The sequence below is a fragment of the Anthonomus grandis genome, chromosome 7 (assembly GCF_022605725.1).
Source record: "Anthonomus grandis grandis chromosome 7, icAntGran1.3, whole genome shotgun sequence".
NCBI lineage: Eukaryota > Metazoa > Arthropoda > Insecta > Coleoptera > Curculionidae > Anthonomus > Anthonomus grandis.
In genome coordinates, this window is record NC_065552.1 from 26,159,507 (window position 1) to 26,185,474 (window position 25,968).

The following is a 25,968-nucleotide window of genomic DNA, read 5'->3' on the forward strand; positions in this document are numbered from 1 at the left end:
CTTAAATGAAAAAATTGAACTGTAATTTTGCTTCAGCATACATCAAAAAAGTATTAAGACCTATCCGACCACAAAAAAAATTTGCATGCTATGGGGGTCCAAAAAAGGCATTTAGCACGAGGCGTATTGTACCCAAGTGGGTACCACAGCTGCATTTCGAGTACCAACAAGAAAAAAAAACTGTTTAACCGGCACTCAATATTCGCGTATCGATTTTCCTTTAAAAGGTACGGAACACACAAACGGACGGCGGTCGATCGCTTTTAAACCCAAATCAGAGACAAATCACTTTTGACTGATTTTTATTGCCACTTTTACATTTTGTCCACTCGATGCTTTCCAGTTTTTTTTCCGCTTTCCGTTGCGCGACTAAAAAATTCGCGGTGTCATGTATACAGATTTTAATTGTTGAAAATTGGCTTTGTGTGCCCATACAAGAATTATTTACTTTTGCGGGCTCGTCGTATCATCGATTATACGGACGTTACGGAATGCTTTCTTTTTATATCAATTCATTTAAACCTTCCCAGCTATCTTCCGAGAATTGTTTCTAATATTAACAATAAAAATCAAATAATTTGTTATAGCGAAAATTTGCTTACTTGGAAGACAAGAGGGAAAAACTAAAAGGCACTTAATCAGAATCAATTTATAACGTTCCCAAGCCTGTGATTACTAAACGCGTCATGCATTTTGTCACACTTTAACGTGCTTATAGAGCTTAAAATTCTGAAAAAAAACATCGTTTAAAAGTTATCAAAACACTTTACTTGAGGAATATTATTAATTTTTTTCTATTTATTCCTTTTATTAAACAGGCTCTCAAAGTTAAGTTTAAAAAAGTTTTTCTTACTTGAAATTTTAAAAACATTTTTCTTTAAATGAAGCATATATTTAGAATAAAATAATGAAAGTTCATAAGAAAAATAAGACTAAAAATATTCATTAAAATTACAAAAATTGAAAAAAGTTCAGTTACAATATTTAAAAAAAATGGGGGACAGTTAAGGGTATAAGAGTCTCCTAATGCAACCGTAATGCTCCACGAAGGTTAACCAGAGGTCTAAGAAATCAGAGAATCCTAAGAAATTTGTGATATTATTAGAGTGTGCTGGGCACTCCTGGTGTACAGTTTTTTCCTCTTCCCAACACCAATGGTACTCCAAGTTATCCCCAATCCCTAAATGGGGAAATGACGTATGAGGTGCCAGCGTCATGTCTCTTTAGACGCAGTAATTGTCTGGTGAGTGAGGCAGAGGGCCCAGCTAGTTGTGCGTTAGCTCGTCGCATGCCAAGTGCCTTAGTTCATCCTGAGAGTGTCTTGTCTTGCTTATGACTAGACCTCCATTTCCTGCAGTATTAAGTGTCTAGGCATTCTAATAAGCACCTTGCAGACTTCCTTCACTAATTACTCTAGGACCTTTACACAATACAATAGAGCTTGGAGCTCACCTTTTTGGTCATAATATGTATCTTGCCCAATTACATTGAGACAACTGTGTTGCAGTGTCAATAAGTTCACATTTCCTGTCCGTATTCTAATACAGCGAACACTTCAGCATTCTCCCTCGGCGTCTAGGTATTGCTAGTATATACTGGGGGCAATCGCAGAAGGGTGCACCAGTCTTGTCGTTCATTCTGGAGCCATCTGAATAGCAGAAGTTCCGCTGTTTATAAATGCAGGCCTATTAGAGCTCTGCCAGTTATTTCTGCATACCATATGAGCTATGAACTCTTATAGTCGACGGATATTAGATATCCCGCAAGCCCCAATCGCACAGGTAGCCTTATTCATCCTGATATCTACGTGATTGCACCAGGAGAGTTTTTATCTAGAAATAGAACTGTCCTGAAGTATTTTAGCTGTATGGTACCCAGATTAAGAGATCTATTGGTGTGCCAAAGTTACTGATGAGACATTAATTGGATCTAACTGTAATACGTAATTTTGTGTTTTAAGTAATAATAATCACCTCTTTAAGATATTAGTTTTCTATTTACAATTTACGGTATAGTTTTTTTTTCATTACTTTACTTCAGTATCTAAAATTAATATAAGAAATTTATACCGGCCTAGCTAACTAAGGTCTTGAGTGCGTGGATCAATTTATTAACTTGCAAGTTTTAGTCACTGGCCAAAAAGAGAACAATATAATTTTTCCAGCCCTCTGTTCCTTCTACTTACTACACTCTAACCCAAATTAAATGTATTTTCTCCTTTCAGCCGCAAGCACAAGTAAGGAATCAATGAAGTCTTGTCTTTCTTTGTTAAATTTCATGATTGCCTACGAATCTCAGTTGCATGTAAATACATAAATATTTTAGCACCCAAGAAAGATATTTGCTTGGCCTGTATAAAAATAGGTCGCTAAATACTTCAACACATATAAAATTACACAATATACATATACCACCATGATATAATAATATATATTAGTTTTAAGGAAACTCTTGCGCTCTTGTTTCGCGTGCTCTTTTCTTAAAATCGTTGATCGTTTTTGGGATATTTTGTTAATGTTTATAGTGAATAATGTATAAAACTATCAGTAATACATATATTGCACCTCCCGAGATATGATTGATATAAGACAGCAAGAGGCCAAAAATTTGACTTTTTCAAAAGAATTTTTCTTTTTTCACTACTGCATTCTCAAAAATTAAAATTGTTGATGCATAATATGCGGTTTGTCTGCAGCAACTATAACCAGGTCAAAATACCCGTCATCCATGCAGTTTATCTGAGGCTACTGGATTGTATTATTATCGGATTAGCGTACTTTATGATTATATTGTTTCAACAAGAATGAATTTTCTTCAAAAAATTAAATCCTGTCTACACTTTACCACATTGACGGATATACTTCGATTTAAAATGTTCTCTCAAGTATTTGAAACTAAGTTGTAATTTCAGTTGCTATATACATAAGTCGTAAAATCCATCTATGCGCATATCTATTACATGGTAATATCTGCGTGACAAAATGTGTTTATATCGCGTCATCTGTCGATGGGTTTCATGGAAGCGAACAATAGAACTGTGTTGCGGCACGGTGTATTTAAATCAAATTAAAAAAAAACAAACTTAAAATTAGTGCATTTTCATAGAAATACAACAGCTATTGTGACACCATTGTAATGAAAGTAATTTGTTTTGGCACACGATCTGTTTGGTCGATATACGAAAAATTGCATTCATTAAGTCAAGCAAGTGGATCATTTTAAAATGTTTCGTATTCTAATTTTTATATCCAATGATGTTGAATAACGAGCAGTTCATTATGTTTAAATTGGAGTTTTGCATTTTGCGGTTTGACGTACAAAAACTTTTATTTGCTCCCTGCATTTATGCTTTTATAAAGTTACTTTAGTCTGACAAGACAATTTTGACAATAAACTTCCGAAAAGTAATCCGAACAAATATTTTAAAATGTTTAATTCATTTTAGACACTCAAATATCATCTTCTAATTTAGCAATAAAGGAATTATTTTTTTATTTTTGAGACCGAAACTTGACTTTACAATTGGCATGAAATACAAGTTACAAACTGTAACATGCCAGCTAGTCAAAAAGTATGAAAAAACTCTAATTCAACTTTAACTCAAATTTTTTAAGTCTTAATTGCTGTGAACCAATCACTCAAAGCTTCCATGCATCCTTGACCAAAAACCTTTAAGTTTCCTCTAGCATCATTATTGAGTGAAGAAAAGATGGTCCTGGAAACCATGACTCAAGCTGTTTCCGCCACCCTCACGATTTCTTTAATACCAGGCATTACCTGGAGCATAAGGACCGATATCTCTTATGGTGCTAGTACGATGAGAAATCCTCCATCTTCATGGAGCTGCTAGTCTATTTCGGAGAGTACTTAAAGTTCGAACTGTATCTCATAGAGTTAAGGTTTCAGAGCCTTCAGACGCTGATTCTCAGAGACGACAAGAGAAGTGATTGTTCCACTTATTATCAATAAGAATATTAAAGGGATAAGAATCTAAAAGTCTGCGCAAACATCTGCGATTATGTAGATCAGCGCAAAGCGCATAAGGTAAAAATTCACAAGATCGGTAACGGCCACACATTCGTTACTCGGAGGCATACTCCAATAGTCTCGGAAGTTCCGTATGAATAGGATATTTGCATGCAGATTTTTGTACACAAAGACGACGACGACAAAATATTCTTGTTCTAAGTCGTTTTCATTATCAATGAGGGGGAAAAATAGCAGACCTGCGCATAATGTCAGCAAGCTGACTTGCGGAGTTTGAGCAAAAGTCTGGGAGATCATTGTAAAGCGCATAAAGCAAAATCTTATTAATTAACAGTGTAGAATACACGATCTGTTACTAGAAGATTATAGTAGTACCACATCCAGTCATTTTTTTAAGCAAAAAATATAATTATATAGGAAGATTGCGATACTACTACCTTTCCTAATTATACCGTGAGGCAAGGCGAAGGTAATGCCATTAACACATATGAGTAAATGAAGACTGCTCTCTCCCGAGACCTCCCACTCAAATAATGTGATCTGCCTCCTATCTACAGAGGAACTCTGAATCAACTGTCAGTTGAGAGATAATACTCCATAAAAATTAAATTTTTCAAAAAAGTTGGATATTAAGAGATACCTAGTCAAAGGCCTTGGAGAGATCGTGAAACTTGAACTCACGTGATCATCAGTCTTAAACTGCTTGAATCTACTCTCCTATCCCCTGTTTATTATCATATCTATTGATCTGTCACTTATGAATTCAAATTGCTTATCACTCAGCAATTAATTTAAAGTAATTCCTTAGCTCTCAGCAACTGAGTTGGGAAATTGACTTTAAGTTTTATCTCGCATTTAAAAAATTTGAACAATTTTGATAACCTTTAAAGAATAAGTTTCTATATTTGTAAGGAATGCAAGCATATGTAAGTTGTTTAGAGAGTTGAAGTTAAGTAATTACCATGAAGAATTATAGTTTTTACAAGGCATCCCAAGCTATTTTTGAATAATAATCAGCAGTACTAGAAAACCAATGTTTTGGGCACTGGTTTAACCAAGCTGTATGCGGCTCACCAAATAATTCTAATTATCAATTAGATGCTAAACCAACAAATACATATTACTGTTCGATTGCCCCTGACCTAGCTCTAAACATTTCAGTTAGCTCTACCAACCCAGTATATCTTATACAACTAGTTTCAAGTGATTACTTATAGGTAAACCTTGCGACAGATGTAAAAATTGTGGATATCATACGTGAGATCAGGACTAAAGACGCTGCAGATCTGCCTATATTGGTTCTCCGATTGTATTAATAATTTTTCCAATCTTCCAAGAATACTAATGACATCATTTTTTACATATTGAAAGAACTTCACCTGCGCGTTAATAGAGATATGGTGGCTGCTATATTTTGTGATGTAGCAAAAGCCTTTGACAATGTGTCGAATGATTTTCATCAAGTAGATACCAAATAATTCATTTTGATCCATTATTTTTTATTATCCCTTATATACATTAACGACTTATTGATACTAATTAAATATATGACATCACGTTTTTTGACCTATTCAGAGAGATAGAGGAAAATTAACTATTTACATAGTGTCTTAATTACGGAAATAAAGGCCGTTTATTATTATTATTACTATTATTATTATTAAATTCTCGGTTTTATTAAGTTTAATAGCTTCAGATTTTATGAATACATTGAGCAATATTGCTCTGCAATAAAAACAGTTAAAGACAACTTAAATATATCGGTGGCTGTAGATGAGTATTTTCCATTAACATTAGATGCGGAGTGTCTTTTTAAGAGAATTCATCAGCTTTTTCGGTTCGTTTAATTCATTGCCTGTTATGCAAAAGTATACTTTTATATATATATGTGTGTAGAGTCACACATAAAGAAGCATGACCCTAGTTTATTAACTAATAAATATTTATTTTATTTACTGCTAAGAGAATATATTTAATAGACTTACCCAAAAGTTTAGTGACTGCCCCCTGTTGTGTCAACATATGCTGTGCTAAGTCATAATGCCTCAGTCCGAACCTAGACAATTCCAGAAACCTCTGCTGAGACACTAGGGAAGCTAAAGGATGTCCGGGAGGCACAGCCCCTCCACTTCCATAGAGTTCCCTTAGGGCTGCCGGGCCCAACGAGGACTGTATGGACGGGGAGATGTTAGGAGCTGTTGGTGTTGACACCGGGTGGTTCTGGGTAGGAAGGGAGGCTGACGAGGGAACTGCAAGAAATAAATAAGACACCTATTACATAATGCATATAAGTAATGTATGCTGAACTATTTATTCGAGTCGGTAATGGACGTATTACATAAGAATAATTTATTAGACGACAGATAAATAAACAATAAGTATTAATAGGTTTATTCACTTGCGATTTTCTTAATTAAATGTTTGAACGAAAATTTTGGTACATAATTATTATTGTAATTTAAAATGGACGTTAAATTATTTAGTATGAGTCAAGTTTGTAGTACTATGTTATATCTATGTTTTAATACTAAATATTTATACAGGCTCTTTTTTTATATTAATTAACTATACGCCACTGGTTTGCCATAATAAATATGACACCAAAACAATGATTGTCCTGTAAGGAATGATCGGATCGTTAATACTAAATACCCAGCAACATCAAATCAGAAAAAGAAAACCGAGAGGCGAACCATTATTACCATTTTTAATTGATTTATTTAATTCATCTGATTTGGATTCGCGTATATGCGACATTATAAAAACCGAACGCGTACCGACGGACGCATTTTATGATCGTTTAATTGCCTTCGACATAAGTTATTATGAAGAAATCCGCGCTCCAGATGGGATTTTTTACTAGTTTTTTTGGTTACGGACCTGTATGCATTTATGGCAGATGGTGTTGGACAAAGATAGAATCAATCGTGAGTTAATCTTGCTTCTTAGATTACGTGAGAAATCAGACTTTGATTTGTATAAGGACATAGGAAGTTGGTAATAAATCGATCAATTTTTCTTTAAATTAAAACAGATAAGGTTTCTCTATAAAATTGATGAAGATGAAAGAGAACTAAATACATAGTTGATTTAGTTACACTTCTGGAATTCCTATTAAAACTAGTAGTAGAGATTAGGGTTCTTTAGGGTACTAGGGGTACCATTTTATCATACATTATGCCTATATTCAGTAAAACTTTTTTTCAAATGTCTGAAAATATCATCTGAAAATATATCAGCAAGATTTTGTAGAAACATTTGGAGAATATGGACATCGAAAGACAATCCTATTTTTTTTAAGACCTTAAAAGCAGAGTACAAAAGAAACCCCGAAATTGTAGAGCTGAAAGAGAAGATTAAGCTCAGGACCTTTTAGAAATGTAAAAAGCAATATATCCCTAATAAAACAATTATCAAGGCAAACCTGGTGCCCAGAGAAGACATTGTAATTAATAAATGTGTAGTAGGCACGTATCTTGATTACGAAAGGGAAAAAGCAAGAGACCATCAAACAAATAAATTAAATCCATCCATGAATTATCCTCTGTTGGACTGTGTATGGTAGATATGGAGGTAACAAACTGTTGGTATTCAATAAGTCTATTAATCTACCGAAAGCAAAGGCTTTTAACTAATATATTTCAATTAAGTAGTTTAATGTAATAGGACGAGGTCTATATCCACAGTCATTTTCAAATCTTTGATGACTTGCCTTTGTCTGACGAGAGTTCGAATCACCTCAGATCCCTTGGACATATGCATTGGCATTTACAGTTATGCTTTATAGACTTATAAGTGTCATAATGTTTGAGAAATACACGCCACTGCCTGATAATCATACGTTTCGCATTAAATTGAGACACAAAAATAAATCATCACGTACTTAAATCGATTGCCCATAATAAGACTTAAGAAAAAGTGACACAATTCGCGTCGAGAAAAAGAAATTTGACAAATTACCAATCAGGTTAAATGCTACATGGTACATCTGTGATCAAATCATATTTTTATATAAATAGGGAATGATATATGATTTCTTTGATATTGATTTGTGTGAGAAATATTAAAATTAAAAAATAGTTACAAGTTTTGTACAACAGTAGAGTTTTGATTTTTCATTAAATAAATAGGAAAAACAATACGTTTTCAGAAGTTTGTGCACTAGTTAATACCCAATGTCCATACCACATCAATTAAACCTTCATTAAGCCGAACAACCCGAGATTTGCCCCTCAAATAACTTTCAAAAAATAATTCTCTCTTTTAGAGACTCATTTGAAGAAGCATAAGATTTTAATTGGATTAGTAAGTATGAGCTCATAATCAAGGGTGTCAAACGCCTTACTGTAATCTAGTAGAATACGTGTTGTAGTTTCACCTTCAACTGCAAATCCGATGAGATGAACCGAGCAAGTTTTCTTTTGTTAAACTATTTAACCGCCTGTTTGTGAATTATTTTTTTCAAACTTTTAGAAACACATATGAGATAAGTCCCTACATCCTATACTCTGGACGTGGTCATGCTTGGGTATGAATATAACAATAGCAGCCTTTCACCTTCCACCAGAAACACTTCCTGCTCAATGCTAACATTCCATAATCAGGAATCCTTATCAGTTCATTCATATAAGAGCCTATCGAAATCGTGGGTATTTAATTTTATCTTAAATAAGGCAGCAAATAGCAAAGATAGCTTAAATAGTAGATTACTACTACTCAATAGTAGTAATCTACTAATACTCAATAGAAGTAATCTACTAACACTCAATACTAGTAGTAATCTGATAGTAGATTACTACTATTGAGTAGTAGTAATCTACTATTTAAGCTATCTCTGCTATCGTATACCGTATATCGTATACCGCCATTAAGGCTCCTTTGGGCAAAAAGGTGAGCTCCAAGCTTGTACTAGTGTATACCGGTCCTAGAGAAAATGGTGAAGAAGGGCTGCTCATCAAGGAAGTTACTGAAGGAAGCAAATTTCCTTTCTAAATTGGTATCCGCAAAACGTTAGGCCCTGAACCTATAACCGCATAGCGAAATGTATAGCTGCTGCATCAATAAAGAATCTGCTTGATAGAGAGACTTTTTGGAGATGGACGGAAGCACCGACCATGAAACCGGCTAAAGCTTATAGTTTAAATTTAAAATTGTAGAAGCTATATCTATATTTCCTTTGGAAGGATATTCTTAAGAAATCAATCCAATTTTTTGTTTGATGGGAGGATAAACTAACAGTATTTTAGGTATTTGACTACAGTAAGGTCTTTGAGAGACTGCTCTACAGTCGCATAATTTAATTTTCCCTTCAACAAAAAATACTCAACAACATCTAAATGGGTATCTACAAATGGGTACCTAGTACTTTATATATATACATATATAAAGTACTAGGTACCCATCATGAATAATATTTGAGTGATTATATTTTAAGTTATTAGTTTATGAGCAATTTTTCCTAGTTTGTCATTAAATGCCTATGAAGTTTTACGTATTCATTGCGAAGCTGATCTAAATTTGGACAATATTACTACCTTTTGAATACATTATCATACAATTTATTTTACTGTACCTGCCAGTGCCTCATAGCCTTGTAATGAAGATTAACGAATCAATCTTTTGTTGAATTGCGCCTTCCTTTTGTGATATTCAGGTTCTGGGAGTATATCTCTGCTGAGTGTAAATATAATGAATCAGTTGAATCAGTATGCAGAACAGAAAATGCTATTGTATTGTATTCACATTTCCAGATGACAACAACGATTTAGAACAAACAGTTTTCTTCAAAACATATTGCTGTCGTGACTTTATAAGCGCAAAATGAACAGACCTTTCAACTTCTGTTCCAAGTTCACCACACACACATAGCAGTTATATGATAATTTATTAAAGAAATTAGGTAAGTCAGCTCCAAACTAAAATTCATAGTTAATGATGATTTTTAGAAATTGCTGCTCTTTTCTTATTCAACCCACAGTGCGTAGAACAGAATAGTAATTTCATCAGCAAATCGGGTAAAAAACACATTTTAACCCTACAAATCTGCTGGCCCTGACGTGATTATTCCAGCATTGGTACAATAAGGACTAGGTATTTTAATTAATAGGCTGACTGAGATGATGACGGGCCCTCAGCAGTCTAGTTTATACTTATATTTCAGTAAAGTGTATTCAGTTAGGTTGGAGTTTATACCCAAACCTGGAAAAATAGATCTATCTCAGTCAACTAGACCCATGTCATTTATTCTAAGAAACTGCTAGACAGACACATTAAGGATGAACCTGTTCGTCCTTTCCTTCATATCCGATGTGATACAGCAGAAGATGCATTATCATTAATCTGGTAAAAATTTCATTTAATACCAAATTACACAAGACACACAAATACAGATTAATCAATTTAACTGAAATAAAAGCAGTTAAAAATAATTAAAAATAATCTATTAAGCATTTAAATTTAATGTTCATAAAATTTTTGCCCTGCCATTATCCGCGTTAATAACTCGATTGATTGACAACCCAAAAAATTCCTTCTTGTCTATGATTGAAAGCCACCAAATGAACCGACTGCTTTATAAGTTAATCCGATTCATTATCTATTAATTGCTTCAGGGTATATATGCAGATTTACATAGCAGATAACCAATAGTAATTAATTATTTAAAAAAAAAATAATTAGCTACTAAATAAGGACCACCTTATTAGATGTAGACTATTATGGATATCAGAGGCGTGAAACTATTTTATTTTAATTATCAATTGGATGTAACTAATATTCTGATACCTTTATAATTTTTAATAAACTTAACATACAATATTCATTAACTCGCCATATAAATGTAGTATTATTGTGAAAGACAAGTACTTACCAGTAGGACTAAGAGTTACGCCACCAGATAGCATACTTGGTGCAGTATTCGGAATCGGTAAACCAACTGGATCCATCTTACTCCAGAGTCCAGCACGCGGTGGTGGAGGTACCGGACAGCAGCCGGACAATGTGGCAACGCTGGAAAAGTCGTTTCCGGTTGCCAGTGGAGTACCGTTCGAAATTAGCATTTTCTTTGATTGTCAACTTAATACCGGTCTGATAAAGTTGGCCATTTATTTACTTTTTTTACTAAGAAGTGTCTATTGCTTTTTTAGCTGAGCTGAAAAAAAAAGAAAGTACTATTTTAGCTTTAGTCAACTATCATTAACTTTGATTCAATATAATTAAATTATGATTTGTTTCTTTTCATCTAATTTGTTTTATGTTTTGTAGAACTTATGAAATACGGTAGATTATGCAGATGATTTTGTTAAGATCGCTAGTGGAGTACCAGGCGTGAAGTGGCGCCACACGTCATGTGCCCAAACTTGGTGCGGCGATTCACAGGCAATATGCCCGATCCAGTCGATTGGCGGTAAAAACTTCACACATCAAAGTAAACATACGGCGCGCACTGAGAACTAGATGCGTATCCTGTCAGACCGCTGGCACTGGAAGTATTCAATGTACATACATCTTTCGTTAAGTAAAGTTAAGCCAAGCGAGCGGCATAGTAAGATACTTGTCAGTTCATAGCTCGTCTGACAGCTATCGACAAAAGGTTTCTTCTCACAGCAGTAAGAAACAAGTTATTGACAAGTAAACATGCGCGAAACTTCTGACCGGTTTCAAATCAAAAGTTTGATCTTCTTACTCTCTGATCGTCATCTGATAGTTAGACTTGTTTTCGGATTTATTTCAAGTAAAGTGAAAATTCGTGTGGCCAATCAACGCCGATCTTCTGACAATGAACATATTTACTAAATGGTTGTTTGTGTTTTGTCGTTTTGTATAATCCCTGATATTCGTTTTGAAATTGTATTTTAAATTGTTGGAATGAACTAAAAATATACATCATTGAACTCCACTCAACCCGTGTTTGATGTTCGCACAGATGGTATCAAATCGATCGGAAGTTGTAATATTTTACGCATGCGCATCAAGAATAGTTTGGAAACAGTTTCAAACTTATTTCAAATTTGCAGTGAGAACAAACCTAAAAACCGCATCGGCACATCACTCCAGGCGTGTTATTCTATACTCTAAACGTTATTGTTTAAAGAATGTTGAAGACATCGGTGATAGAGAGGATACACTCAGCAGTAAACAGCATCATTAGCAAAACAGAGATAAAGGGACTAAAGATCAGTTTCCTTGGTGGTTTTTGTGAATGTTCTAACACTACATTTTGGTAGTTATGATTTCAGGTGGGTAATAGTCAATCTAGTTGAACAGAACATGAAAGTATTTCAAGATCTGTGAAAAGAAAGTATTAGAAGTAATGTCTACTTACTGATATTTTATTCATACCTCATTAGGTATTAAATTTCTATGCAGGGAAGAATGGAATTTCAGCATATACATATTTTTTTCTGTAACGAAAATTGATATACTTAGATAAGAATATTACCAATATCACAAAATGGCACCGCGTGCCATATCTAAAATTGAAGTGTGTCAAGGTAACTTTTCATTTTCCCTTTCAGGAGGTCAATCGGATGCCATATTCGCTCTAATTATTTTTCATGAATCTTAAAATTTATTTTGCAGGTAAAAAGAACAGAACCCAACAGGAGAGATTTGCATAATAAGGATTGGGGAACGCGTTTGGTTCACCAGCACAACAATTACTGGATCGAGTTAATAATTCTCTAAAAGAACAGTATATAAGTAATGTCTTTGAGTGTTTTTCAACAAATCTAGCGCAGATGTGCCAAGAATAGAAAAATTTCTAGAATCTGTAGAAATAGTTTGTAAATCTGAAAGATATTTCTTACTCAGGTACTCAACCTTATCCAGAAATTATAATTTCACAATTTTATTTAACATTTTTCGGCATTTAAGGTTCTTGAAAATATTCTTGTTTTAGGTTTATAAATTCATCTTAATTTTGTTTCGTGCATTGGAAATAAATTTTAGTTATTTGAACTAATTTTTCGCTTTATTCCAGATATTTATTTAATGTCTCCCAAGACTTCGTAATAGTTTTTAGGCATTCTACGTAATTGTTTATATTCTCTAAATGAATTTTTTTTTACATTTTCTAGGAATTTTAGGTAATTTTTGGTCTTCTTGTCATTACAAAAATACTGAACCAAGTCTTATTGATTGGTGACATCATTTTCTTTTTCGGATATTCTTCTACGGTCAGATATTCCTATGCACTCTTACCACTACTACATCGGACCTTATTCTTGAGTTCTAGGATATCTGTGGATGTCTCAACGTTTCAAAGCTCTTACTAGTCAAAAAATATAAAATCTCTCAGTCTCTGAAAAATATTTGCTTATTTAAGCACTTAACCACTTCAGACGGTGAGAATATCAATACTGAGTTAGCTAAAGATTCCTTGGTTTTCCGTAATGTAAGTTACTTCCAGCAAATGTTCTTTTCTTTCAATTTTGCTGCTTGCACAAAATTTTTACTTCTGTCGAATGTATGTTGTGGCCATCAAACCGAGCGAGTTCGGTTATTTTTGATCTGGAAACTTTTTCTGTTCGGGCCTACTTTCGATATTCTGAAGTAAAGGCTGTCTTGATTTTGAATTTTCTGGCAAATCTTCTGCATTTTCTCTTGAACTTTGATGTACGGAATCGTTAAAAATCCTATAAGATCCTTCAGTTGCTGTGGTTCTTTTCTTGTTATCTCTGCTGCTTTCTTAATAGTTATCTTGGTTAGTTAGCTTGATTACCGGTTGTGTTGTAAGTGTCCGCTGTGTTTTCTATTTCCCTGTTGAGGTCAACATTGTTGCTGCATATTATGGCTGCACTCCTATACAGGGGTTGAATAATTCCCACGTTGGTTGAAACATAATGATTAGAGTTGTAATGTAGATATTATTGTCCTGTAACTGGAATCCTTCATTCTTAGCGTAAAAATCTACATTTAAATTTAAAGTAGGAGTTACAAAGACAAATCTTCAAAAGGTACATTACTTTTTTCAGTGAAGATCCAGTGCGTTCTGCAAGTGTTATGTCTTGTTTAAGTCTTTCCCTTATGATGTTAATAGATTCGCCCGTCGGAGAATCCGTTTGAATTGTTGAGAATACATTTATATAAGGACTCTTAACATTAAAGCTTACTAGTTTAAGATAACAACCTAAAGGAGTAAGGAGTAAAACCTAATGAGCTGATTTTCGTACAAGGAAGTCCATGTTCATGAACAACATGAATTTGGCAAGTTTCAATGTTGGTGATTTCCTAAAAATCTTTTTGTTCCAGGTTTATAAAGCCATTTTTATGTTGTTTTATCCATTGGAAATTAATTTTAGACTATTGAAATAATTTTTCGTTTTATTGTTTAATTATTATTCTCTCCCAGGCGGTAAAAAATCATTCTTGGGTATTTGACATAACTTTTTAATTTATTCCAGGAATTTGACCTAAATATTTATGTTCTCCAACCAGAAATATGGTTCTAGGTTTTTTAGACATTTCAGCTAATTTTTTGTTTGCCCTGGATTATACAAATTCTTCTAGAATATTTATATATAGTTCATATTACAAGTACTCACAAGTATAAAGTACTCATACCTAAAAGTGCTACAATTAACATTTTCACACCGATTACGCAATTAAGCTACTCTTGCATATATTTCATAAGAACTATGCCTTGTACCCGCAAAATAAATAATATAATATATATGTATGTCTATAAATTAAATACGTCGAAATCTATAGACTTAAGTTTTATTTCTTCTAATTGTAACCGATAAATACGATTTAACAAAAGTTACTTAATATATTGTTAATGCAGCACAATATGAGCAGGGCGATAACTTAAATAAATTTAGAAATTAAAAACTAAATGTGTCACAATTTTAGTTAATGTAAATTGAATTTTAATACAGCAATAAAAATTTCTAGTTTTCTTTTTTTTTAAGTATAGGTCGATATCTAAATCTATAATTCTAATTATTAGAAATAAGTTGGTAACATTTCTGACATAACTAATAAATACATTATTCCTGGTCGAAGAAATGAATATAACTTGAAAATGGGTAAATTCATTTTTTTTTACATTTTTAGAAACCTGGAAAATTTTGAAAAAATGAACAGCTTGAAGGGTTCAAAACTTGAATATCAGCGTTTTTTAATGTTATTTAAAGCCCTGGAATATTTTAAAAAAACTAGTTTAACTGCTTAGAATTTTTTGTTCTTCGGGCACGTTAAGTTAAGAATGTAGAAAAAGAAATTTAACCGTTCTGAAAGAATATCCTGGAAATGTTTGAAAGAAAAAACAAATACAACTGCGTAGAAATTTTAGTTCTCTTTTTACTGCAAGAAAATATTCTCACTTTTAAAAAAGTTTACTTGCCATAAGAAATAATTAATAAAATATAATAATAAGTTCCATTCCTCACACTTTATAGATAAAAACTTATATTCTTTTAGCCAATGAATGAACGTATAAAAATCACGATGTGCTGTAATGAATAATTGAACATTTAATTTTTCTAATCTCTACCTACCTCTGGTTCGCCACTTGTATTTAATATAAAATTTTAAAAAAAGTAGCTTTTTTGCAATTAGAGTAAACCTATAGTCTTATATGTAATAAACCGCTTTGTAATTTAAATAACTGATAAATATATATATTAACTATTTGACAATTATTTTATTTATTGCAGATAAATAAATAGGCATTAACATTTAAAATGGTAATTTTATTTTCCCAACTCCTACACAATAATATCCATAAAATAACGTAGAGATCATATTAGTTTAGATTATGCATTAGAATTAAGTTTATGTAAGTTTTTTTTGTCATATTAATTACATTACAACATTTTTAAAATATTCCTATTTTATTAATTAATTTAATGTGCCTTTTATTTTTTAACTTATTATCAGAAAGAATTTTTGAGTGAAATTATAACAGAAATAGAAGCTGAGCAGAATAGTATTTATTTGATATTGAATTGGATCAGTTCGAAGTTTCAACTAGGTTTAACTACTTACTGTTATTATAATTGTAAGTTTAATATCCATTAATTTGTAAGAGTCTGGTATGGTAAAGTCAGAAAAAATCATAGAGTGAAACATAGTGGGTAATTCGTCTTTGTACGTGGCACCCCTACAACGTGCGCTCAAAAATAGACGTGAGTACCATAGCAACGTTTTACGGGTTAACGAGTTCTATTGATTTTGTAAAACCTTGAAAACGATTGGTTATAGAAGTACCTAATTTGAATGTTAATTTACTTTGATGTAATAAATTTATTTATTAGACATTAATAATCCAACTTGTGCTTCTTTTACACAAGTCCATGAGACAAGCTTCTATATATGTAGTATAGTGTCTAAGTAGTGTGTTTCTGGACAATTCAGTCAATATCATGATAAATTCCAAAAAACCATCAAAATTTGCGCCAAATGATGAGGACTTTCTTTGAAAAGTATAGCTATTAGGGCAACGGTGCAACAGTATTTAAATAGACTTAGAGTGACAGATTTAAAGTTTAAAGATTATATAGCAGGGATGGATTGTTTAAGAAAAATTAAGACTTTACTATTAAAATGATCAAAAATAGAAAACGCGTAGACTCAGATTTATTCGAGGACTAGTTCAAAACATGTCATACCTTATTCCAGAAAACTTGCTGGACGTCAGGTTTTAATAGGAAATAATTCAAATTGTCACATTGAATTTATTCTACTTTGTCCTAGCTCTACCCGTCTACTTTAACCCCTTGATGTTGCTTCTTTTAAAAGTGCTTAAGTGCTTATAGCACTGAAGTGATTTTAAAAACGGATTTTTAGAGGCTGCTTAAATAGAGTGTTAAAAAAGATTGGAGAGTGTTAAAAAGTTGAATTTGGGAACTTGCCTTCTCAATCCTAGTAACGTTTTGCATAAAATTCCTAGAAACCTACACATTGATGAAATGTTGAAAATAATAATCGCGCCTGGAAAATTAAAAAACTACATTCAATTCGCTGACAAACGGAGGAAAAAATGTCAAGCCAAGGTTCTGGATCTCTATAATTTTAAAGAATTTTTGCTTAGTGATTTTAAAGACATTATTGCAAATGTTGATGAGTTCCAAAACCATCGACATAGGAAGGGTAAATTTGTCAAAGGGGTAAAAAAACCAACAGAGACATGCACCGATGAATATATAAAGTTGGAGTAGTATTTTTGTTAATTTTAAATTTATGTTGTTATATTTTCTATTTTCTATTTCTATATTTTCTAAGAGTTCCTAAGTTTTATTTTATAATGAAATGCCTTAATATTCTATGATGAAATATGTTAAAGACTATAGACTTTATGATTCACCTAAATAACAAACTCAGAAATAAGGATTTTAATATCCTAATTGAAAACATAAATCTCAAACATAACAAAGACCTGTAGTAGTACTTAGGTGTGACATTTGAAAAAACACTTTCGTTTATGGAACACTTATCAAAAACAGCAGAGAAACTGAAAATAAGAAACAATATATAGCAAAAATTGTGCAGAAGATCTTGGGGTATTTCAGCTGCTATTCTACGCTCTTGGGTCTAGATCTGCTCCGCTGAAATATACTCCGGTACAGCTCAATAGCCCACACATTTACAAAATAGATGCACAGTTCAACAATGCAATGAGAATGATTGCTGGCCTTATTAAATCGACTCCTACAGAATGCCTTTTAGTACTAAGTCAAATTCATAAGATGCTGGATAAGTGAGAACTACCGATCCATACAGACATCAAGAACTCTAACCACGACCGCCTTCGTTCTATAAAATCATTAACCAAGACCCCACTAAACGCAATAGAAGACGACAATCACCGAGGCTTGGTATTAACAATGGACGTCGAAACAGTGATATGCCAAGCATTGTCACCACCAGCCTTACAGACCGACTTACTAAGGAAATGCCGGGGCATGCTAAATAGAATCGGAATGCAGCATTGCAGATGCGCCTATACTTTACAAAAATGGGACTAAGGTGCAAGCCTCTCACACTGTAGACAAATCCCCTAAAATAGCTTATAACGACAAATCAGAAGATTTCCTATTAACGTCTCCACAATCTACAAAAATCCAAAAATTCCAGTTAAATGTTCGTTTGTAATAATTTTGTTATCATATATATATTATTTTACTTAATCTTTGTTTTGTTACCTTATGAATAAATATTTTGTTAATTTTTACGTTTTTTTTTCTTTAAATCTTCTTTCCTACTATTTTTTTTTTATTTATTTTACCCAGAAGTTTTTTAAAATGAGTTTTAAGTTACTCCTATTACCTGATTCATTTTGCTCCAAAGCGGTAAATAAAGTGAATCATACTTTATTAAAAAAATTGAAGAGTTCTTATATATATAAAACATATTTTTTGACAAAAATTTGAGAATATCATCTAGAATTTACATTACCTTTTTATGTTTTTCAATTTAATACTTTTATAAAAAATTTAAAAAAAAAACGTTTTTTTCTTATTTACTTAACCACGTTTTACGGTATTAACCATTGAAAGTGCCATGACCATAAAAATTAATTGATTTTACTATAAAATTATTTTCATTAATTATCATATTAATTTGATGGAAAGCCTTTAAAATAAAATAATAAACGTCCGTGACTATTAAAACTCATAATTTTTATTCAATAAACCACTTTGTTTAATTAATAAAGATTAACTTAACTCTTCGAAAACTATATTAACAACTCTGAATACCTAACTCATATGCAGTGATATCCACAAAATAAGCATGCTGATCAAAATATTCTAATTTAAATGTTTCTGAGAATTATAACTATTTTGTACTTATGCAGACATTAGGTTTCGTTAAATGCAATTTTTTTGTTTGGTATTAGGTTTACGCAGTTATACCCTCAGCATCATCTCTCATCCCACATATCACAAAACCACCGGGTAATGATGGGATCTGCCAATGTGTAGGACTTAATAATAAAATTGTTTTCCATTAAATACAATATCTTAAAAACTATGATAGCTATGACCTTCCAAATAGCCTTATTTAATACATAACAAAAAAGATATAAAAAAAATTATAAGAGATACCAAGATAAAGTTCTTATTTAATCAAGAAATTGGTCTCCTAAATTTGAGAGTGTTCATATACCTCCGAGCATGGATTTTTTTTTAAAACTTTTTTTTTTCTCGATATCAAACTAACTATAATAGTTATCAGTGTCTTTCTATCTATTATTTCTGAGATTAGTTTAAGGTAGTTTGTACATGGTGTCCTAAATTCGAGGGAGATCATTGGGATCTCGGAAATTTTAAGAGTTAAATTTTTCAGTTAAATTAAGACAAAATAGGGTAATTTGATGCTTTTTTAAATACTGCTTAAATTTTTTTAATATCCGCATATTGGCGGAAATATCCAAAAAATACCCATTTTTTTAATATATTTTTTTGAGGTTGTATAAAGTAATAAAGCAAAATAAATAACAATTTTTGATGTTAATTTTTTTTTTACTTTACATGATAATGATCAAAAATTCACGATACGATCATCATCTTTTGTTTTTCTTATGACCGCCATATTGGAGCATTCTGGATTTAAATCATGTTCTTCAACGAGGTAACATACTTGCATCTTAAGTATATTTTGAGGGTAAGCCTTCATTTATATCTTAAAATGTCTTTTTTAGCTCTTAGAGAGGTCTTATGGAAAGTACTATATTTGTTGTATATGCAAGTGATACAACGTTGCTCTAGGAAGCTAAACATCATATCATCACTTTCAGATCTCCACCATGTAGGGTCATTTCCGGAAATATTCTTTTACTTTAAATTTATTTTGTTCTACTGCTTTAAATAAAAGTCTAAGTCATGTGATCTAAGCAAAGCATTTGACCGCAGTATTTTTCTTAAAAAAACTCTATTTTTACAACATTGCAAATTCTTGTATAGAGTTCTCAGTATGTTCTCAGTATGTCAATTCGGATGGTGTGTCTTTAGCAAGCAGTGTGTTAAATACTCGGATGCTATAAGGCTCAATGCTTATTATTTTTAATACATATTAATGAGCTTTTTCTGATAAATTGAAAAAGCAAATTCATACTCTTTGCTGCTGATACGACGATCATGATTCGTGGGTACGATCGTTGATCCGGAGATCTCGACTGGCCTTTGAGGCGACTGATAGGATTGCGTTTGAGTAAATTTTTGGGAGTTTTGATTTGAAAGAGCATGTGGATAGTCTGGCAAGTCTACTTTGCACTATATTGACTATTTAATTTAAAAACTTGCACTTTACTGGACGCAGTCCAATGCAAATCCATTAGGATTATATTGAGCCTCTGCTATGCTTAGAACCGTAGAGAAGCATTTATGGCATTAAAAATACTCACTCTTCTCTGCCTGTTTATTCTTGAAAATTTACTGTATATAAAAAGAACTAAAAACAATATATTGAGGGCAATTGGTTACATGATTATCTCACCAGGCCCCGGGTGGATGCTGTAGTGCCTTATAACAGGTTGAAAATATGCCAAATAGAAGGTACGTAGTGCAGTTTTAAATTTGGGAATGTCATCTCAATAAATCTCAGATCACTGCCCTATTTAAAATTCAAAGTGGTAATCAGGGCTCTGTTGACTACTCAATTATTCTATTCATATAACGAATTTTTGTATTACAGGTTTTAAAATCCTAAAGCCCAATTATGGATTTTATTTAAATGCATTTTTATTTTAATTAAATGCACTGAGATTTTATTGTTTATGTAATTCAATTAGTTTTTATGACTAACGTAAATTTTAGCTTTACTTTGAATATTGCTAAGTTTTTACGATGCATGTAAGTACTAACAATACCATGAATAAACAATTTGAATTTGAAATTGTTGTTTTTTATGAGCTAAAAAATCTTATATTTTTAATTTTAATATTGCCGACGTTTCGGTTTATATGAAGCCTTCCTTAGAACTACATAATTAGGGCGGATATAATTAGTTCTAATAAAATTATTACTGTTTATTTTCGAACTTTAAAATAAAATTTATTATTTTTAAATACATATCACATTTTATGCGGATAATAAGATGCGCTATTAAAACACGTGTTCCACATAAGCGGTATAACATACTTATCAAAAAGATTAAAAAAAAATAAAAAAAGATAATATTTATTATTTTATAATTTGTACTTACATAAAAAGTGAAAACCTATTGCCCATAAGCATTATGTTTACAATAATAATAATGCAGTAAACCAGAAAGCTTTTTTTTATTATAAACGATGGTGTTTTTTAAAAGAAAGTGATCAACTAATAATTTAATTATAATTAAATTTTACTATCTTTAATTTTAATTGTCGGCCGATATGGAGATTCTTTAGATAGTGCAACATATTAAAGTCGTCATGATTTTTTTGTTTGACTGATAACACAATTAATAAATAAATAAAATACGGATGATCTTTTTTATATACCGGGGATATCTAAGAATTACATTTTAGCGATTTGGGTTTATGGTCTTTATAAAATTGAAATACGATGTACTTTTAATTATCTATGTCTTGCTGTATTTTTTAATGTTAATCTTTTCTGAAATTATAATTTTTTTATAACTTGAATGTGTATCCAAAATTTTTACATCTTGAAAATTGAATTGGTGTACTTTTATATCCGAATGTTCTGCAAGAGCCGTTTTACTTATTGACGTTAAAAGATTTTCTGGTATGACAGTTTTTTATGTTCTGTAATTGTTATTTTTTTTGGAATCTCCCGGTTTGTTTATCTCAAACAAACTTTTTCACTTTTTAAGTACAAAATAATAAATAAGTATATAATAAAGTACATTTTATTTTAAATAATTTTAAAGTTTTAAAAAAATTTATAATTTTAATACGCACTAATTATATCCGCTGTAGCGCTCTGATTATGGGCTAATATAAGCCGAAACATGGTCGAAAACAGCCGAAACACGGCAATATTAAAGTTTAAAACTTGAGTTTTATTTGACACTAAATCCATTTGAATTTGAAAGTCACATTAAAAGGAAAAATTTTATAATTTTGGACACCCTGTGCTTCAACAATTTTGAATTTTTCTAAAATTAAATTAACCCAATAGGGTATTTGGAACGCCACTCCTTTCCGTAACTCTTAGGTAATAAATATGTACTATTTAGTTAAAAATTAATTTAGAAGGACAAATATAATAGACCTAATAATAAAATTAAAAATTTCTTATTATAATTTGTACCAATGATTCTCTCTTACAAAATGGTTAATCTAAATATATATTCAGTAATAGATATAAAATAGCAAACAAGTACATACATACATATTATTTTTAACGTTAAATATTAAATGAGTCTTTTGTAATTAGAGTAATAAAACCCATAGTTTTTCGATCAATAAAGCACTTGACTTTTTTGTCTTAATACAATGGTATAAACACAATCATGGTAATGGAAATCAACAAAAATTATACTAAAGTATTACTTGATAATGTATTGTCTTTAGTTAAAATTAAAATATACCCGCAATGTAAATAGTCGTTAATGATCGGAAGAATGGTTGATATGTTTTGTATATTTTTATTAAATGGAATGAATGTTTTTTTTATCACTGTTTCAGTTTTTTTTTTAATTTATAATTTCATTCAGGTTAAAAGATATAGGAGCTAAATAGACTGCTGATCATTATTCATCATTATAACTTTTTTACGTAGTGGTACTACTGTACTACTACTTCTCTTGACAACTATTTTATTTATTGCAAATAAATAAACACGCATTAACATTTACTATGCTAATTCTGAATGCCCAACTCATACGCAGCTATTTCCATAAAATTAACATGAGGATCATACTACTTTAGATTATGCATTGGAATTTTAGAGAAAATTAAATGCATTAAGAAGAAGACAAGAATTTTATTGAAATTTTATTTTGCGGTTTGGAAATTTTATGTTAATAGTATTATTAATATATATATATATATTTTTTTTTAATTTATTTTTTGGCTTGAAACACAATGAAATTTATAAAAGAACTTATAAGCTAAAGTTTAAATAAATGAATTTAAAATGCATAGACATTTAATAAATAATATTAATTTATAAATATTTAAATGGGACATTTTAAATTATTCGTTATAGTTGGTACTCTACTCAAAAATATCGTAATGCAAGCAAACAATATCTAAACTGAAGAAATTTTTCTGATGTATCGAAATTCCCTAGTAAGCGTAATCATTAGGAAATACGTACTTTAAATTTTTAATAAAATCTAGCTCTTTGCAGAGGATAGAAGTTTTACTTGAAGTAACCCGGATATTCCGAAAAGTACATAAAACCGTTTTAGTAGATATAGTCACCAATGAATCTTGGTGCGATTCAAATCTTGTGTGCCTTAACATTTCTATATTTATAAAAATATATAAATATAAAATTATAAAATAAAATCATATAAAATTTATAAAAATAAAATCCTAAATAAATTTGTCATACAAAAATACGTTGGAACCTTTTGTATGTACTAGTTTAACAACTTAGGCTGTGCATATTTTGCACTTAGATCGGTTTCTAGGGAGTTAAACTTAACAATGTCTAGATCAGTATATGAGTTGTATCACTGATACATCCTTCCATTCTGAGACACATGTTATGCGACTCCATTTGAACGTAGTTTTTAACTACATACCAAAGAGAGCTGTTCGTAAAACTAAGTAGTAGGATTCCCTATCAAGAATTCTTCACAAATATCAAATGAGCTTTTCTTTCTTTATTCATATTTGACTAAGATAGCTATGGCAAATTTAATCAGTGCATCTTTGATTTCATTAAAAATTAGCACTGTGTCTCGAAAACTGCTTCTCTTTATCGCATAAAACATACGAAAATGGAACACTCTGTAGTTGAAAGTGCTTTACAGAAATATATTTAAATATAATCGGAAAACGTGCAATTGATATACAGGGTGTTACAGAATAAGATGCTCATCCTTAAAAGTGTTAACCCTTAGATGATTTTAAGAAGAAAAGTTCATATAAAGCTATTTCTTAAACTCTCTAACTTTTGAGCTACAGAGCGTTGAAACTTGTAATCCTTAGAACCAAATTTGGAAGACCCTGTATTAATTTTTTTTAAACTATTTAATATTAAAGTATTTCTAGACTTTTATAATTAATGTTAAAATAATGTATATATATTTACAAAATATAATTTTTTTTTACTTATGAATTTACCATGCATAAAAATGTCTTTTTTCTCCGCGGTAATCGCATGTCGGATGAAAAACAGTCAAGAAATCAAATTAGCCCTAATATGAATGGAGATTATAAAAATATTTTTTATTTTACGGAAAAGCAGTGGCGTACTTTAAAAAAATATTTAGTCTACGTTCTTGTACGGACACCCTTGGTTAAACTTTAAAAAATCTCCTGCATCAAAAAATGGCTGCTGATACTTGATGATGGAGAGGATGTGTGCTAAATTTCATAAACATATGATTTTTTCTTTAGATCTTAGCACTCTGTAGCTCAAAATAATATTAATAATAATAATAATAATAATAATAATAATAATAATAATAATAATAATAATAATAATAATAATAATAATAATAATAATAATAATAATAATAATAATAATAATAATAATTAATTCATGGAATATAAGGCAATTTCAGCTTCCATTCTTTATACAAAGAAAGGGCTGTTGAAGCCTTAAATTTACAAGATTTTATAAATAACGGTATATGTATATTGGCACTGCTCATCAAATGTTGGGACAGAAAAAGGCTATAGAATATTTGATAATATTTTACCGAAATTAGCAATATAAAATTTTAAACAACAGATACTATTAATATAAATTAATACATAGTAAGGACTATAAAGAATTATAGAGAAAATAATAATCAGAATTCTAAGCTACTCAAAGACCAGAGAGAAGATTTTGTTTTATATAGTTTTTAAAATACCATGCAGACTCAGTAAAATCATTTATTATAAATTTTACTCTTAATAAACAAAACAGGAAAAAATATGAACAGGACTTCAAATAGATAAAATTGAGATAGATCAAAAATGGCTAAATTTAGTCGGATATGCTACCTTGGAGAAAGAAAGCACATTTGCAAACTTCAAACCCTTAAGAAAATATGATTTGCCCGTACAAAAAAATCATAATATGGGTCAAGAATGGAATTAGACGAGGCCAGCAAAATAAAATTAATGTTTGAACTTTTCTGCTTAAAATCACCTAAGGATTAACACCCTTAAGGATCAGCACCTTATTCTGTAACACCATGTGTAATTTAAATGATGGTGGTCTTCCTAAGGTGACTTAAGTAACGTCAACGACATTATGATTTTTATTAAAAAGAAGTAACAAATTTGTGCATCCATGAATAAAATTCATCAAAAGATCCAATGTCAAAATCTTATATTGGCTAAAAATCTAGGGCTCTAATGACAGCATCTGGACATCTTGTGGCTGTAAATAGCTTCTGCCAGAGCTTCTGAGCTTAAGCTATTAAGTTAAATGAAAAAAACTTACCTCAAACTTTAAAAGAATCACAAACTAGTTCAATTCAGTCTAATACACTAAAAACAGTTCACAATCTCAATTTGAAACACTGTCCTACGCGCACTTGAACACACGATTGAATGAGTTTTCCCGAATCCGAATTTAACTTAAAAATCACAGAAACTGAATTGTTCAGGTAAATGCGATGATGATGGTCTGAATGAATGCTCGCCGGTAGCGCACTTGACAGCGAATGAGCGCCTCTATTCGCATTCACCGCTTCCACAGGTTAACCCCAAGGAGGCGAGGAGCTAAAACGACGAAGAAAACGCACCGGGAGTCAACTCCTGGTTGGCCGATGTGCACTCGAGAGAGGCAGTCTTTCATTGCCATGCCCACCAGAAGACGAAGATGGCGAACCAGGTTGAATGCCTTTGGTTGAAAAGAGACGGGGTTAGAGAGATCATCGATAACCGAGGCGATTTATTGACATATTACCGGGCTT

General features: G+C 31.4%; 1 protein-coding gene across 2 annotated transcripts in view; it reads right to left on the reverse strand.

Annotated features, from left to right (window-relative positions):
* LOC126738678 (paired box protein Pax-6-like) overlaps positions 1–25,731 on the reverse strand; it is a 77,897-nt gene extending 52,166 nt beyond the window's left edge. For both annotated transcript variants that reach the window (XM_050444112.1, XM_050444113.1), the window contains exons 1-3: positions 25,494–25,731; positions 10,856–11,137; positions 5,973–6,236 (exon numbers count right to left, since the gene is read on the reverse strand). In XM_050444112.1, the coding sequence (XP_050300069.1) occupies positions 5,973–6,236; positions 10,856–11,045 (454 nt within the window). In that variant the 5' untranslated portion in view covers positions 11,046–11,137; positions 25,494–25,731. The remainder of the gene's footprint in view (positions 1–5,972; positions 6,237–10,855; positions 11,138–25,493) is intronic.
* Between the last annotated feature and the right edge of the window lie 237 nt (positions 25,732–25,968).